Source organism: Anas platyrhynchos, chromosome 6 (assembly GCF_047663525.1).
Source record: "Anas platyrhynchos isolate ZD024472 breed Pekin duck chromosome 6, IASCAAS_PekinDuck_T2T, whole genome shotgun sequence".
NCBI classification, from domain to species: Eukaryota; Metazoa; Chordata; class Aves; order Anseriformes; family Anatidae; genus Anas; species Anas platyrhynchos.
Window position 1 is genome coordinate 22,671,933 of NC_092592.1, and position 15,448 is coordinate 22,687,380.

The following is a 15,448-nucleotide window of genomic DNA, read 5'->3' on the forward strand; positions in this document are numbered from 1 at the left end:
AGGATCTTCACAAGGGTTTCAGAGACAGTGACAGTCACTATTCTACTTTAATCAGTGGCGCTGAGTTGTTTTTGTAACAGTGACTCCATCTAGGAAAATAATTGCTGAGATTACATCACAATCCCCATGTTTATTGTTACCCTACTCACTTTTCAGCAAATGTTCTCAGTTTACAAGGGACAAGATGTTTCTTCAGACCTCTGTCCATGATATCTGAAAGCCAAGCTTCCTCCTAGTTCAGGCATCACCACCAATAAATAGTGATAAGCATTGTGCCACTGGAATTTAGTCAACAGCTCCGTTGATGAGTGTGCCAGAACATAATCACATGCTCCCATGGCTGTGTTGGCTTTGCACAGTTAAGAGTACCACAGAAGCAGTAAAATTGTAATTTAATCTCTGGGCACATCTCTGCAGCGAGGATGCCCTTTTACATCTGTCTACAACCAAATGTAGCATTTTTTGGTATTTCTTTGCTTCTACTTTTTTTTTTTTTTTTTTCCAGAAATCTTAAAAAAGACTGTGAAAAGTTCCAGTTGATACAAGCTTGTCCTTAGACTAACAGAGATAGCTTTCCTTCCTCAGATAAGGTGTAGGAGACCATCCCAGCAGGCAAGCTTTTGTTGCCCCTTTGGCCAGTGTGTTTTGACTGCTGCAGACTGACACAGACGTTTCCTTAGAGCAGGCTCTTCCTTCAGGAAAATCTACACTACCTACTTCTATGTCCCATTTGCACTACCTTAGTGCCAGAAAGTTCTCCCTGTAGGAAATAACTATTGTCTTGCAAGTATTAGACACACTAGCCTGAAATCCCTGGGGGTCTCCCCAGCAAATGGGCAGCAGCAATGTGTGTCTGCCATAGCTGAACTTTCCTTTAGCGTCTCCTTATTCTGACTCAAGTGCAGAAGCAAAAAGATGCTTTGTTTACTGCCCCTCACCATCCCAGCTGTCCACCTTTGGTCTTCTTTACAACAGAGGCAGTAAAAACAATGGGTTTTCAGGTCTCAGCTGCTTCAGTTCCCAGCCCAGCAGATGGACATCTGTCTGTCCTTGCTGGCAGTAGGAAGTCAGATGCAGCTGGAATGGAGGCACTCATTTTCCTCTGTAGTCCCTCTGGAAGGGTAGCACAGCTGGGAGGTAGAGAACAGCAGGAAAGAAGTCATCTGGTGGCCCAATCCCTCCTTTTAACCTGGAGAAATCACCCACCCTCTAGAGTGGGAAGACAGCAATGGTTATTGCTCACTCGGCAGCTGGTCTCTGGTGGGGCTACTGTGTTGAAGGTTGTTTGACTGTTGTCTGTTAGGAACCTGACTGCCTTCCACAAGGTACCAAACCCTCAAATTATCAGTGTGGGATGGATACCTGTCTCTTTTGGTAAGAAATTTTGTAAATCACTCCTGAAATCATTCTAAAATGTAAATGAACATATGAATGAATGAGTACAGCATGTGAGAAAATCTTCAGCTCGTGCAAACAAATGTCTTTGTTTTTGAATTGTAGAACTCAAGATCAAAAATGCTGAAGATTGGAAACGTCCCAATATACTCCTTCTGTCACATCTACGTTGTTGGACTGTTTTTACCTCCTCACTAAAGATGGTCAGAGATGAAGCCAAATACAAGCATGAGAGGAAGTTCTAGAGTTGAGAAGCAAAATTACATGGCAGGTATGCACCTGAATTTCCCTCTCATGTAAGAGTTAAGCATCTCAGCCAAGAGCAGGATGGCCTTTCTCTGGTCTTTTTTTTTTTTTTTCCTTGCTGCATTATACACAAAAATGTATGTATGGTAGGGAAAATGAAGCTCTGTTTTGAAAAATCTTTGTAAAACATAAAATCGAGAAGCTCTACTAAGCTCATTTTATTCTGGTGTATATCTACTGTAGTTCTGCATAAGTCATTGGAATTGTATGGCTGGGAGGACAGAATCAAGATTCACTATGATAATTTAAATTTATAAATAGGTTGCCCTATTTATTTATTTTTTTAATAATAAAGGAAGGTGAAGAGTGTTTTCATTTCAAGAAAGAACTGTCTGAGTTATCTCAGCTGAGTAAGCCTGGTTTCTCTGACTTTTCATACTTGGACTAGCACTGAGTCATTACTGAGAAAATATGTCATTTCCAAGAGTCGCATGGAGACATGACAAAGTGGAATTGTGGACCTGGACAGCTGGAGGGTCTGAAATCTGGATTTCATTACTCAGTTCGATAGTAGATTCAAACTGTAGATGGGGATAACCTCCACCTGTATAGAAGCTGGATGCTACTGTAGACGTGAACTTCGCTGTTTCAGATCATCACAAGTTAATGAGGCAATTCTACTGGGAAATGGAAATACAGATCAGACTTTCTTTAGGGAGTGGGTTTTACATTGTTCTTGGAAATGCTCCTAAAGTGAGTTTCACTGCAGCGTATAGTCAATAGCCTGTTCAAGCCCTTGAGTGTGGGAATAAGTATCTAAAGAGTTTAGAGAGAAAACTCTAAAGGGTTTTAGAGTATACATTTCAAGTATAGCTGAAGGGTCTATTTTGCTTATATTCTTTCCATCCAATGATTCCCCCACCCTGTCTTCAGGCTGATGTGGATATAGATATTGCTGTGGGCTCTGCCTTCACATTGTATCCAGGGATTAATGGAAGGCTGTGTTATTTTATAATTATGTGGAATGGGTTACTATTTGCTCTCAGCTGTTTGGAACTGAAACCAAATGTTCTCTGTGCTCCTTTACTGGGACTGCTAGAGTCCCCTAGGCACTCCTGCCTTCTGCTGGCTAAGTTGATATTAGCAGGCTCTTCAGTTTCAATATTCCAACCCAACCATATCTGGATATGGGTGGCTAAAGCACTTTACCTCAGCAATATTTGCTTGGAACATGCTAATGAACAGTAAAATATTTTTTATTATTCTTTATGCTTTAGCTGCAGTGCCATTCTGCTTTTTCAAGCAAGGGCTGTGCTCAGGGTACAAGTCACAGTAAAGCTCCAGCCTGACATGTGGAAGTTCTTTTCTCAAGACATAGTGTGCAATGATGTACTGTGACATTCTTTGTTGAAATAGGTTTTCTTTTCTTTCATTACTGTTTTACCTTTTTTTTTTTTCAGCCAAAAAAAAAAAAAAAGGCCAACCTCTTTAGCCAAACACTTGCACAGCACTTGGAAGTGTTAGTGGCTAGAGGTATGCAAGGGAAAGTACTTGAAATGTGGCTCTTAAGTCTTTGTTTAAGAACTAGAGTAAATAATCTAATGTGAAATAATTTTTAGTGACACTTTCCAATAACTAAACTATCTACTGTGAGCTACCTGAATTGACTGAAATAATTATTGTTTTTCATGTTGTTTAATGCAGTCCTAGCATTTTTTTAGAACACATGTAGGAGCAAATTAGTCAGTGACTGGTACATCTGGAAAATGCTATTTGTCTAATAGTGTTGCTGTATAAAAATGATAATTCATATTTTTTGGCTTTGCAGAGGAGAAAGCTTCCTTCACCTGTTCTGTAAGATGAATCAATGCGCAGCAGCCCTGTCTGGAGGAATTCCCTTATGCTTGTAAATCGCAAACGACTGGAGCTACCCAACACAGTCATCTGCCTGCTTGATACCTGAAATTAATCATTTGGATAATTCATTCATGACTCCCATGAACAATGCAGGGAAATAAGAAACATACAGAAGGACACAGTGACTCCTCAAGTATTGGGAGTCTTCTGGATGATGCAGACCGAGAGGTGAGCAGCCTCACAGACCGGGCTTTCAGAAGTCTGTGTGTGGCAGAACTTGAGGACTCTTACAATGAACCAAATCTTGCCATTTCCCCTGACCTTGCCCACCAGTTCTCTGCTAAATTTCATCCAGGGACATTAAACCATGCCATCAAGCTAACAGCAAGCTGTAACAAGCTAACAGCAAGAAACAATGAACATACAATATGGGCTTCAACATTCCAGCAGTTACCAAAGTATGCTCTGGAGGAGAAAAAGATTGCTAAAAATAATACCCTTGGCACAGAAAGGAAAAAGCTCAATTTGCCAGTCCCTGGTCCAAGGAACAATAAACATGTTTCAAAAGTGTCCTCATTGATTAAGACATTTGATAAGACTGCAAACCAAGGGTCAGGAGGTTCCCTGATAGCCATTAAGCAGCCCATTAAAAATAGCTTTCAAAAAAGTAAATTAAATCATGGAAACAATATGGCTTGCGGGGATGACACAGCTATTTTGAGCATCCACAAGGAACTTTCTGAATTTTCTGAGGACAGTCAAGACAGCCACTGCCTTACTGGTAAACACGAGCCACAGAAAAGACCTAATAAAATAGATCTGAGTTATTGTGGTTCTGATGGTTATTATCCTGTGCTGATTGAGATGTCAAAAATAGCCAAGTCAAATTTTTCCCGTTCTTCTAAAAAGGCTTTGAAAAACAAAAATATGAAAGTTAATGAGCCAGCAAAAAAAGGCAATTTTCTTCACAGTGAGAATAGTGCTTTTGAATCATGGAAAGTCCACCATAAAAAATTGACTGAAAAACAGGAATTTGTTGATCTAATAACAGAAAAGGAAGGTCTTACATACCTTGAAGAAGTACCGTTTAGTAAAGGATCCCACACAAGTGAACATAAATTGCCACCTGACAAGACCACTGTTGCCAAGAAGCAGGAGAAAGATTTTCAAATGGAGCCACCACCACCAGAAACTGCATTCAGCACTCCCCTCCCAGCTGTATTTGTACCTCAGGGCCCCCTCCAATCAGGAACTGAATTTCATGCTGCTCTTCCTCCTGCACCCCCACCTAGGATCCATGTGCACCACGGTCCTCCTCGGCCACCCCCTGTCCCTCAGGCGCTTCCTCTTGCAGCTCCCACCCAGCAGAGCCATCCCCCAACACCCCCCATCCGCGAAGCTCCTCCTGTACCACTGCCCCCCTTGCCAGTGCAACTTTCCCCCCTTGCCTTGTCCCAGGCCTCCGTCTCACCCCAGTCTGTGTCCTCCAGGATGGTTTCATCCTCACCTGTGTCCCAGGCACCTGTCCCACCTCCACGAGTACACCCACCCACCTTAACTGAAGAGGAAGACATCAGTCCCCAACAGGACACCATCTGTCCACCCTGGAGGAGACCAAGGACTACAAAAGAGGCATATGAGAGGAGACAGACTTCAAAGGAGAAGTTCACAGCCAGTGATGAGACATGCTCATTGTCTGAAAAGATGACTGGAGACAAACCTGATCTGGATGTGACTCCTCTGGATAAACAGGCAAACTCCCCTGGATCAGCCAGTCCCACTTTCAACATCACCGAACTCTTAACACCCATCATACCACCAAAGCAGGAGGTGGACCCCATGGAAGGTGAGCTGATCCCGCTGACACCTCCTCCCACTGACAGCGTGGCAGAGAGGGACGATGAGGCGACCGGGTTTGGTGATTACAGGTCTCGGGATAGTTACAAGGCAAAAGCATCAAGTCTGTTATTCAACTTGAAGGATGTGCGTAAGCGTGTTAAAAGCATTTATACCCCTTCTCCTATGTTAAGGGCCCTGGAGAATAAAAATAAGACTAAGGAAAATATACAGGAGAATATAAAAGTGAATACCTCATCATCAACTTTGCAGGAAATAAGTAACAAAAATATTGCAGAGAAAGACGAGTCGAGTGATATAACTTCTGTATTGTCTGAGTGTGTTCATGAAAATGACAATAAAACTGATTTAACTGGACACTTTACAGACAATTACCTGACTTTGAGTTCACCCCAGACAACAGCAGACCTTTTATTTCACCAAACTGGAGACAATTTACAGCAAGATAATTCAAAATACAAAGAACTGGTTAAAAACACAAGGGAAAATGAAAAGATGTTCAGGCATCAATCAGAAGAACCCTATTTAAGAAAAAGTCTGCCGCATCCAGCACTGAAGGCATACAGTAGAGACACTACAGATACAACAGCTGGTCAACCTGTGCAAAAACCCAGCTTCCGAGCTGAGGAAATTGAGAGACAGGCTGGTCATCAGAATGAAAATTTTGCTTTCAGAACCCTTCCAAGCCAACTCTTACCAGCAGAGGATGTGCCTTACAGTGACATCCAAAGCAATGTGGCGGTCAGTGGCCATGAAGCACAAGGCAAAAGAAGCCCTAGCTCTTCTGAGCAATCTTTTGTCTCCACAGTAGAGCAGCCATTTCAGGAGGAGCCATTTCCACTGGATCCCCTGATACAGAAGTCAAGTCTTCAAGAAAGCCAGAGGACTAAGGGTGAAATGAGTGCAGACAGTAAGAAAAGCCATGAGGGGAGAGTGAAAGCAGCTGGGGAAGATGAACTTCAGTATTATGCTTGTATTAGCTCTGGTACTGGTGCAGCAGAGAGTAAGGAGGGTAGGGTTACTGGGAATGAACAAAGGAGCTTGATGAAAGAAAAAATAAGGCAAGAGAAGAAGGAAGAGGTCAATGGCATGGATTCTGCTTCTGACAGCATAAAGGACACCTCCACCCCAAGGTCTGAGGAGACACAAACACAACCATCTTCAAGCTCATCCAAACCCTGTCTGTTTATGATCAAAGATAACACATTCAGGTCACCTCAGGTAATAAGGACTGTCAAGTTGCCCCTGTTCAGGTCCTTTTCCCTGGACGATACAGTGAGCAGCAGTTATAAGGAAATGGAAGGTAGATTTGCATCCTCAGCAGCACACAGCAAGCAGCCCCGAGACACGTTGCATGCCCAGGAGCGAGGCTGGTCGGCACTGAGGCGCAGAGGGCAGCAGAATGTGAGGGAAGGCGCGACTGACAAAGAGAGAGATGCCAGTGAGTCTGGATCTACTTCAGCAACACTGGACCCCAACCTTCTGGAAGATACAGAGAGCTTTTCTTTGGGGAAGCTGATGGAAGAAGATGAAGAGACGTGTGCTTTGTTAAATAAAGTTGGGAAAATGAATGAGGAAAGTGTCTGCAGCAGTAAAGAGAAGTCCCAGATTAGGAAGGCAAGACACAGCTTAACACAGCCAAATTTGGGTCTGGAAAATGACCAAGCACAAAACAACCCCAGCTATCCCATAGAAAGGAAGACAAATTACTTTAAGAACCATCATTTATCTAAGCGCAAAGGTGGTTCTTGTGCGAAAAAAATAATAACTAGGGAGACAATTTCCCCTGTGACTGGCTCTGTATCAGAGGACCACATATATTCTCCTGTATCCCATGAAGTTTTAGAGGATATCCCACACATGGAAGGTGGGTCAGTTTTATTAGACAGTCTTGAATGCTCTGCTGTTACAAGCCCCAGGTCAGGAAGCACGATGCACTCTCTTGTTGCCAGTTTACCATCAGATAAACCAACAATTTCTAGCCTTGGAGAAACAGAGGATGCTGTAAACCCTGCCTTGTTGAACACGACACTGAAGAGCCAAGCAGATATGTCTGCAGAAGAGATACTTGATTCAATGCAGAGACATCTACTTGATTCTGCAGGGGAAGCTGAGAGATTGGAGCTCAGGGGACTTGGGGAGAGAGGAGCAGGCAAGCCTCCCGCTGTGCCACCAAAAACAGAAAAGGCACTGCGGCGGGCCAAAAAGCTGGCAAGCAGGAGAAAGAAAATGGAAGAGCAGCAGAAAAAACATCAGACAGAACATACGGATGCTGTAGGGAGAAAGCCTTCTCATTCTGGACAGGCACTAGTATCTCCCTCACCCCTGGGATATTCCCCTCTCCATCCTGTCCCTCACTCAGCTTTTCCTCCTACAGAAACCAGTATAGGAAGACCCACTGGTGCATCAGCAGTAAGCCCTTCACCTTCTTTAACCCAGCGTAAACTCCTCCAAGACCCTGACTCTGGCCAATACTATGTAATTGATTTACCAGCTGAAGTTAATTTGAAGACATTTTATGACCCAGAAACTGGCAAATATGTTCAAGTCTCAGTCCCTTCCTTGGAAGGGAATTTATACCCACCCTCCTCTTCAGAAATTAGGAATTCTCCCTACGCCGCCTACCCTAGAGTGTTGCCTTTACCAGCTTCATCTGTAGCAGTGCTGAAGTCACCTTCTCAGCTCTCTGAACCTATGTGGTTAATGCCAGCTGTGCCAGGAGAACCACCCGAAGATGGTCAACAGAACTACAGAGGCACTGAAGCTGTGGATACTCAGCCGTATATTGAACCTGTCTCTTATTCCTATGGCCAAGATGCTGAAGAAACTCAGGTTCACTTAGGAAAGGACATGAGCCCAACCCCAAATACAGACCTAGTGGCCCTCACTGATTTAGATGATTTTGTTGCTGAAGGGGTATCCTGAAAACCAAAATAACAAAACATGCTAGCTAGTGTTTTTAAGATCCATTCGGACAGACACACGCACACACAAGCACATGCAGATTTTGTTTGTACAACACTATATTTCTGAACCTCATTGTGGTCTGGGTGGGAAGGAAAACGAAAGCTGACCGTGTTGAAAGATGCGAGGTGATGATCACTCTTAAGAAGTGTGAAACTGAGTAAGCCCCAAATCATCAGTGAGATAAAGGGGCAATGCCAGCTAAACAAATGAATACAACAGTATGAAGCCACTGCTTGCTGCTGCTGCTGCTTTGCCACTATAGTGGCTGGGATTGCCAAAGCAAGAGTCCTTTTGCCCAGATGGGTTGCATGATATATGACAGAAAGTAAAACCTGTGAAACCATCCTGTCCATGCTATGAGACCTAGGAAAGATTCTGCATCTCACAAACTTTCCTCACACCCTGCCTTCGAAGTGTATTGACAGATGGAAAGCCTATGGCTACAAATATGCCATAATAAACCTGAGAGTCATTTTTTGCACACACACTGATTACCCAGATGTTATTGACAAGAAGATTGTATACTGGATGCACTATACAGCAGTCATATCAAAGAAACATTTAAACAACCAGAATACATTTGCAGCTGCTCTGGACTTCTCATATACCTTTGCAGTATCCACTAACAAGCTGCTGAATTCTTTATATTTGTTGATAATCTCCAAATATGCTCTTCTACAGTCAGGGGTTATTTATAATGCAAATTTAAACTTCAACTTATCTCAATACTTGGCCTGAAATATTTTGGAAAGGTGCAAGGCTGAATGAAATCCCTTAACATTATTTAATTTTTTGTTAGGATGAGAAGACTTTTGCTTATTATAATTGAAATGCTTTTTGGTTTGGTTTGGTTTTAGGCTCCCACTGAAATACAGTGCTAACTTTTAAAACCTGAAAAATATTGTTTCTAATTTTGGTCTCATGCAGTCTGTGATTTAAAGAAAAAAAAAAAAAAGAAAAAAAAAAAAGGAAGAAGAAGAAGAAAAAAGATACAACACAACCAAAGTACTAATTTCTAGAAAAGTGCTTCTTTGAATTATCACTATTCTTTGAAAGCTCTATATCAAACTATAACTCATCTTTGTTTAAGATCTTCTTTATCATCATAGATAATAGAAGAACCTTGGTGAAAAATGCAATGTGCCTGCTTATAAATATCTAAATTTGGAGTATTGTTTTCCCTTTTTTTTCCATTTCATTTGAATAGTTTTCTCTAATTAAAATTGAAGTACAGGAGTTCAAAGGAGCAGACATTAATGTCTGCAGACATTAAAATTTTTAAACAATTTTGACTTGGAATTCAGAAAATGCAGTCTCCCCTGTGACGGCTCATTTTGAAAGAAATAAAAAAGAAGAATGAAAATCAGGAGTGTTTCAGGAATAAGGATCGCATATCAGGCTGTTATGTTAAGATAAATGGTACCTATTATGAATATTTTTCTTCTATTTTGGTCACAAATATTTTACTAAACTGACATGGGGCCATTTTTGTTGTACTGTTACCAGCTTTCACTGTATATTGCCTAATGCCTATCCAGCGTAGGGCAGAATGTCATCATGTTAAAATACTGAGAAATGGATTTATTGAAGTTTTCCATGGTACATTTAGACAGACTATGTAATCTGAAACCCTAGCAGAGTGTGCAAGCCATGGTTTTGATTTGATATTACAAATGTAAATGCCCTTAACAGCCACAAGTCAAGAACCAGACAGGTGCTCAGAAGACATAATAAAAGCATGCTGTCCAAGGGGAGACTATGGATACAAAGTATCTGTGCACAGACAAGAAAAAATGGTGATTTGATAAACAAAACATATTACCACATTAAAGCAAACAAACAAACCAACCTTTTGTTTGATTAACCGTTGTTCATTTTGTAGATGTGCACACTTATCCTTCTGCACCCTTTGCTTTTGAGTTTCTTCTTTTAGAGTGGAAAGTGGGATCCTCCAGTATACTACTTGAAGGTATGTTAGGAAATCAGGGAGCATTTTTCACTTCTTGTAAAGGCAAACTGAAACCTGGGTGTCTGAAGAGGAGCCAGTCATGACTCAGATACCAAATACTTTTGGCCAATCTTTTCTGTTAGCTTATGGGAGCTGCATTCACAGCAGAGTGGCTCTCTGAACTTGCACATGTTCCAGAGAGAGTTTTGTCCTAAAGAATTTGTAGCTAAATGAAACAAACACAGAACTGGGAAACTTTGAAAACAAATATGAATAGGTTTCTTATCATATATCCAGAGCTGTCCCCAGAGTGATTTGCTACAGGGAGTGATTGATGTTATACAAGTGTTGCGCCAGGTCCCAACTCAGTAATGATTCTGTTTGAGGATGGACCCATCAGCAAACCTGTCTCTGGCCTAGATCATACTATTGGCCAGCTTTTTGCTAGTCTACAACACACACACACACACACACACGAATATATGTACTGATAAAGCTGCTGCTATAAGAAGACAGCAGTAATGCCTGTGTTGGTGAACACAAAATGTGCATTAAAAGGTGGCCAAGTTACATCTTTTCAAATAACAAATATCTACCTTTCCATGTCCATTTCTGTTTTTGTTTTTTTTTTTTGTTTTGTTTTGTTTTTTGTTTGTTTGTTTTGTTTGTTTGTGTGTTTGTTTTATTGTTTTTGTTTTTGTTTTAATTTCTGCTTTGGGAAATCTGTGTCAGATGGACAAAATAACAGCTGTGAATTGACCTCTTTGGGAGAGGAAATTATGGGAAATGTTCAACAGCCAGCAAGACAGTTCCATAAGCACTGTTCCATATTCTCCCACATGCCTAGTGACAGGACGTGGGGAAATGTGCTAAAGTTGCACCAGGGGTGTTTTAGGTGGGATATTAGGAAGAACTTCTTTACTGAGAGGGTTGTGAGGCATTGGAATGGGTGCCCAGGATAGTGGTGAAGTCACCATCCCTGGAGGTCTTTAAAAGACGTTTAGATGTTGAACTTAGCAATGCGGTTTAGTGGAGGACTTGTTAGTGTTAGGTCAGAGATTGGACTTGATGATCTTGAAGTCTCTTCCAACCTAGACAATTCTGTGATTCTGTGATAATGCCAATGACCATGACATTAAATCACACAATAAAGGTGTCTAGGCAAACTAAGCTGGTTTCTGCCTTGCAGGAGCCTGTGGTAGCTCTGTGTGTAAGGAAGCCCAGCAGACTGTAAGGAGCCATTGCTTTCACTGCTCCCTTCTCTTGCAGTAGCCATTTTTGCATGCTGCATTTCTGAGACTTGGTTGCAATGGCTGATCTTCCCTGAAGGCATGACAGAGGCAAACAGGCCCAGGGAGAGTCACAGGTATCCCTCAGCTTGGCCCTGAACCACCTCTCTTTGAACCTTTCTCTTTCTGGGGCAGCCCCAACACCTTTCACTCCCCTTGTCACAAAGCAGTTGTGGACTGCTGTCCTGCAGCCATGGCTCTCTCCCAGGAGCTCAGCTTTCCTCATGAGAAATGCTGCAGTTGTTTGAGAGTGCGGTTTAGTTGAAATGGCCTGCATGTGTGGATTTTAGCATCTCCTTGTGTGTTCAGGGACTTCCTAAACCATTTTTTTCCAAGAAAACGTGTCATTATTAATTAATAAACCAAATAAATGGGAGTTATTTTACAATACAGGAATGACTTCCAGTCAGCTTTTTCATTGTAATTATATCTCTGTGTAGTTTTATCTCCAGCCATGCCCACAGAAACAGTCGACAATGGAGAAGTGTGTGTGTGTGGTATACAATCAAAGGTCTAGGAGATGACTGCTTGCAGGACTTCCTGCTGCTTTCTAGCCCTCCTACAGAGGGGGAGCCAGAGGCTGGGCAGGAACACCCCACGCCAGCACTCCTCCATCTTTCCCACCACTCCGCCACATGAGGGCCGCGGCCTGGCCATCGGCCCTGCGGTGAGGTGCCAGAAGTCGGGCCAGCAGCTCTGGAAGAGGTGGCCTTCCTGCCACCACCCACAGGCAGAAAGGCTTTCACACCTCCCTGTCCTGCAAGTTACCAGGTGTCTAGTTTGGTGTAACTCAAGTTTGTCACTACCAACCACTCCTCCAGACTATATGCGCTCTCCCAAAGTGATGGTTTTGCATTTCTCCTCAATTTCTCTTATTGTTTGATGCATTATAAAACACAGCTGAGACTCTTCTCAAAGAGGTTTCAGCTCAGTCCTTGTCCAGACTGGCAATTTCATTCAGATCTTTCCTGCCTTGAACCCTGACTAGCCAAGCAGTCCTCACTGACCACGAAAATGTTACTGTGATTTGATTATAACAGAGCATAAACAGAAAAGATTACTATGATTTACCAGAAATATTTTGACAGATTTGCATATCTGTATTTGGGGGTATAATTTGTTTCCTTCCTGAGAAAATAAAGACCTGTAAGTTTGATCTTCAGTCTCACTCAAAGCTGCATCAGAAGCTGGTGATATTGTATGAGATGGGCTACATGGGCTCTAGTGAATGCACACAAATGTGTAATTTGGAGAAACTGATGTGCATCATCAGTCATTTTTATTAAGGAAACGCTGTTTCAGAGCCTTACAGGAGACAGAAAGAACATGGAACACTTGAGTAAATTGAACTTTAATTTTATTTATTTATTTATTTATTTTTGTGAAATGCCCATTATGACAACAGAGGTCAATGATTAATTTATTTTGTCTTTAGGCTGATTATTCTGGTCTTATGATGATCTTATATTCACCATTGTCCCCTGGTATTAAATATAATAATGTAATTATGGGGTTTAAATGGGTAGGGAATGGATGAAAATGACCTGTGGTCTTCCCCTGCTTCTTTTTGATATTCTCAAAGTTTTCATGATGTTGATTTTTTGCATTAGGTAGTCAGGTCTTCGGTACTCTATGGGCAATTAGAGACTTGTTTCTAATATGCTACTCAACATACTTAGAAAGCAGCATTTCAATAGTGCAGAAGAGAAATCATTTATGTCCCAATTGCTTAAAGCTCTGTGTTTTTATTAAAGCAGATTTAACTCAAGTCTTTGGGGAAGCAGCTTGCCGTGCTAAAAATTCCGCACCTTCTCATGTCAAAGTCCACTAGCAAAGATGAATATATTGAGACCTGAAGTACTTTGAAAGGAAAAGAGGAATATGCTCTGAGATGCAGGGTTGAAAATCTTTGAAATCTTTCAAGTTGAACTCTGGCAAAAAGCCAAAAATGTTCAAACCTGGGATACACTTTCAAAAGCCAGGGCTTGTCAAAGTCAGTCTTGCCCTATACAGCCCAAACTCTTCCTTATGCTCACTTAGACTCCCTTTTTCTGGAATTCCCAGTGTGTACCCACTCCCACCCACTGGCATTCAGTCAGAGCCTCATCGTCTCTCAACTGCCCCTCCAATTTCTTAAAACTGGCACAGGGGATGACAGCATTCAAAGCACCAAAAAAGGGCACCCTGCTTTTTTTGCTATGCTAGTTAACAGCAGGTGTAGTCATCAATGACACAGAGTGCTTCAGGCAAACCTGAGTGGCCTTGTTCAGGATCTTTCTTACATTGGCAGACCACAGATGGCACAGTCAGACTCTCAAATAAGCAGCGATCCTTCCTTCTATTCCAAGCACTGATAAGCTGCAGAGGATATGGAATGAATCTGGGCCAAGGGAGACTCATTCTGTGACTGCACCAAGATTGCTGAAAGTCCATTAGCAGAATCAGTTTCTGCTGGCAGGCACTGCCTGGATCAGGTCTCCTGGGACTGCATCCCTTCCCAAGGAATGTGGATGGAAACATTTCAGAATTATTTGGTGTCAAAGCTGGCTATGGCTTCTCCAACAGGGAAAAGTTGGAAAGAAATTATAGGAGAGTATCATATTGCATTATAAGATAAGACAATCTTATTGTTGAGAATACTTTGATACATGGATGTAGGCTTATATATAGATGTATCTAGGTATGTCTACATGTCTATATATAGTTATAGATATAGTATTTATGTTATAACGAAATGTCTGGACATGATCTAAACAGTGGCCTTGAACTGTCCTTTCCTTCTCCCACCTGCTGATCTGCGTGTCCTGTTACTTGCAGGGTCTGTCCCAAGGGAGCTCCACTTTCCCTGGGGCTTCCCATGTACCCTGGGCATGTTCCCCTGTCCAGGGAGGAATAATATTTATCTCTTTCCATATTCTCATCCAGGAATGGGGGGGGAGGGGGGTGTACCTGGGATGCCCCCATCCTTCTGTCTGGCATGGTGGAGGAACAAGCGACTGCCCTTCCCCTCCATGAAGCCACTGCCTTGCCAGCCTGAGACACAAACACCTCTCCTGGCTGTGAGCTCAGCCCCAGCACTCCAACCCTGCAGCGTGACCGGCCCCAGCGCCAGTTCGGCTGACAGGCAAACCTCTCAAATCAGCAGCCACTTGAGCCCTCACATAAACCAAGCAAGATCAAATACCAGCTAAAGTGCTGGCCCTGGAACCTACTGGCACAGCATGCCAGTCCCAACAGTTTCCTAAGAGCAGCAAACTTCCCTGCTTAACTACACAGCTACATGTACCTCGTACTGCTGCCTTGGTACCTGCCCTGTGGGCCGCAAACCTCGGCCTCCTGCCCACATTTGGGTTTGTCCACTGCTCTCTTCTGAGCTGAGAAATTTCTTGACTCATTTTCTACTTGCTTACATATATGTGTAAGTAAACAGTCCTGAACCTTTCTTTTGGCTTGAAATAAAATTTTAAAGAAAGCATTCATTAAGAATTATGCATTTAAAAAAAAAAAAAAATGAAACTAGAGGAAAAGCATTCAAGTCTCTTAAAATATTTCCAATAATACAAAATGATTTGTTATTTTGTGGTTTTCTGGACTGAAAATTGTCTTGGCTTCGTTAATTTTGTGGTCCAGTTTGACGTGAGGAAGAGCTGTCACCAAAATGTCCATGTGAGGGGGAAACAGCACCCGACCCAGGCTCCCAGCGCCGGCTGCCAGTGCTGAGCCCCTGTGGAGCTCCCTCTTGTGCTGGACCGTCCCTGTCTCTGGGTACAGCTGCGTGAGACCAGCTCTGTGAGGACATCTTGTTATTAATGCTGGGGGGCTATTCCTGATGCTAACTAACCGTGTTTTCAAGTGGTAGAGGAACTCGGTTGTGGTTTTATATCCTTCT

General features: G+C 42.4%; 1 protein-coding gene across 5 annotated transcripts in view; it reads left to right on the forward strand.

Annotated features, from left to right (window-relative positions):
* C6H10orf71 (chromosome 6 C10orf71 homolog) overlaps window positions 1-10,170 on the forward strand; it is a 29,572-nt gene extending 19,402 nt beyond the window's left edge. For all 5 annotated transcript variants that reach the window (XM_038181135.2, XM_038181137.2, XM_038181136.2 and 2 more), the window contains 2 exons: window positions 1,501-1,666; window positions 3,470-10,170. In XM_038181135.2, coding sequence (XP_038037063.2) covers window positions 3,646-8,280 — 4,635 coding nt within the window. In that variant the 5' untranslated portion in view covers window positions 1,501-1,666; window positions 3,470-3,645 and the 3' untranslated portion in view covers window positions 8,281-10,170. The remainder of the gene's footprint in view (window positions 1-1,500; window positions 1,667-3,469) is intronic.
* Window positions 10,171-15,448: the final 5,278 nt, after the last annotated feature.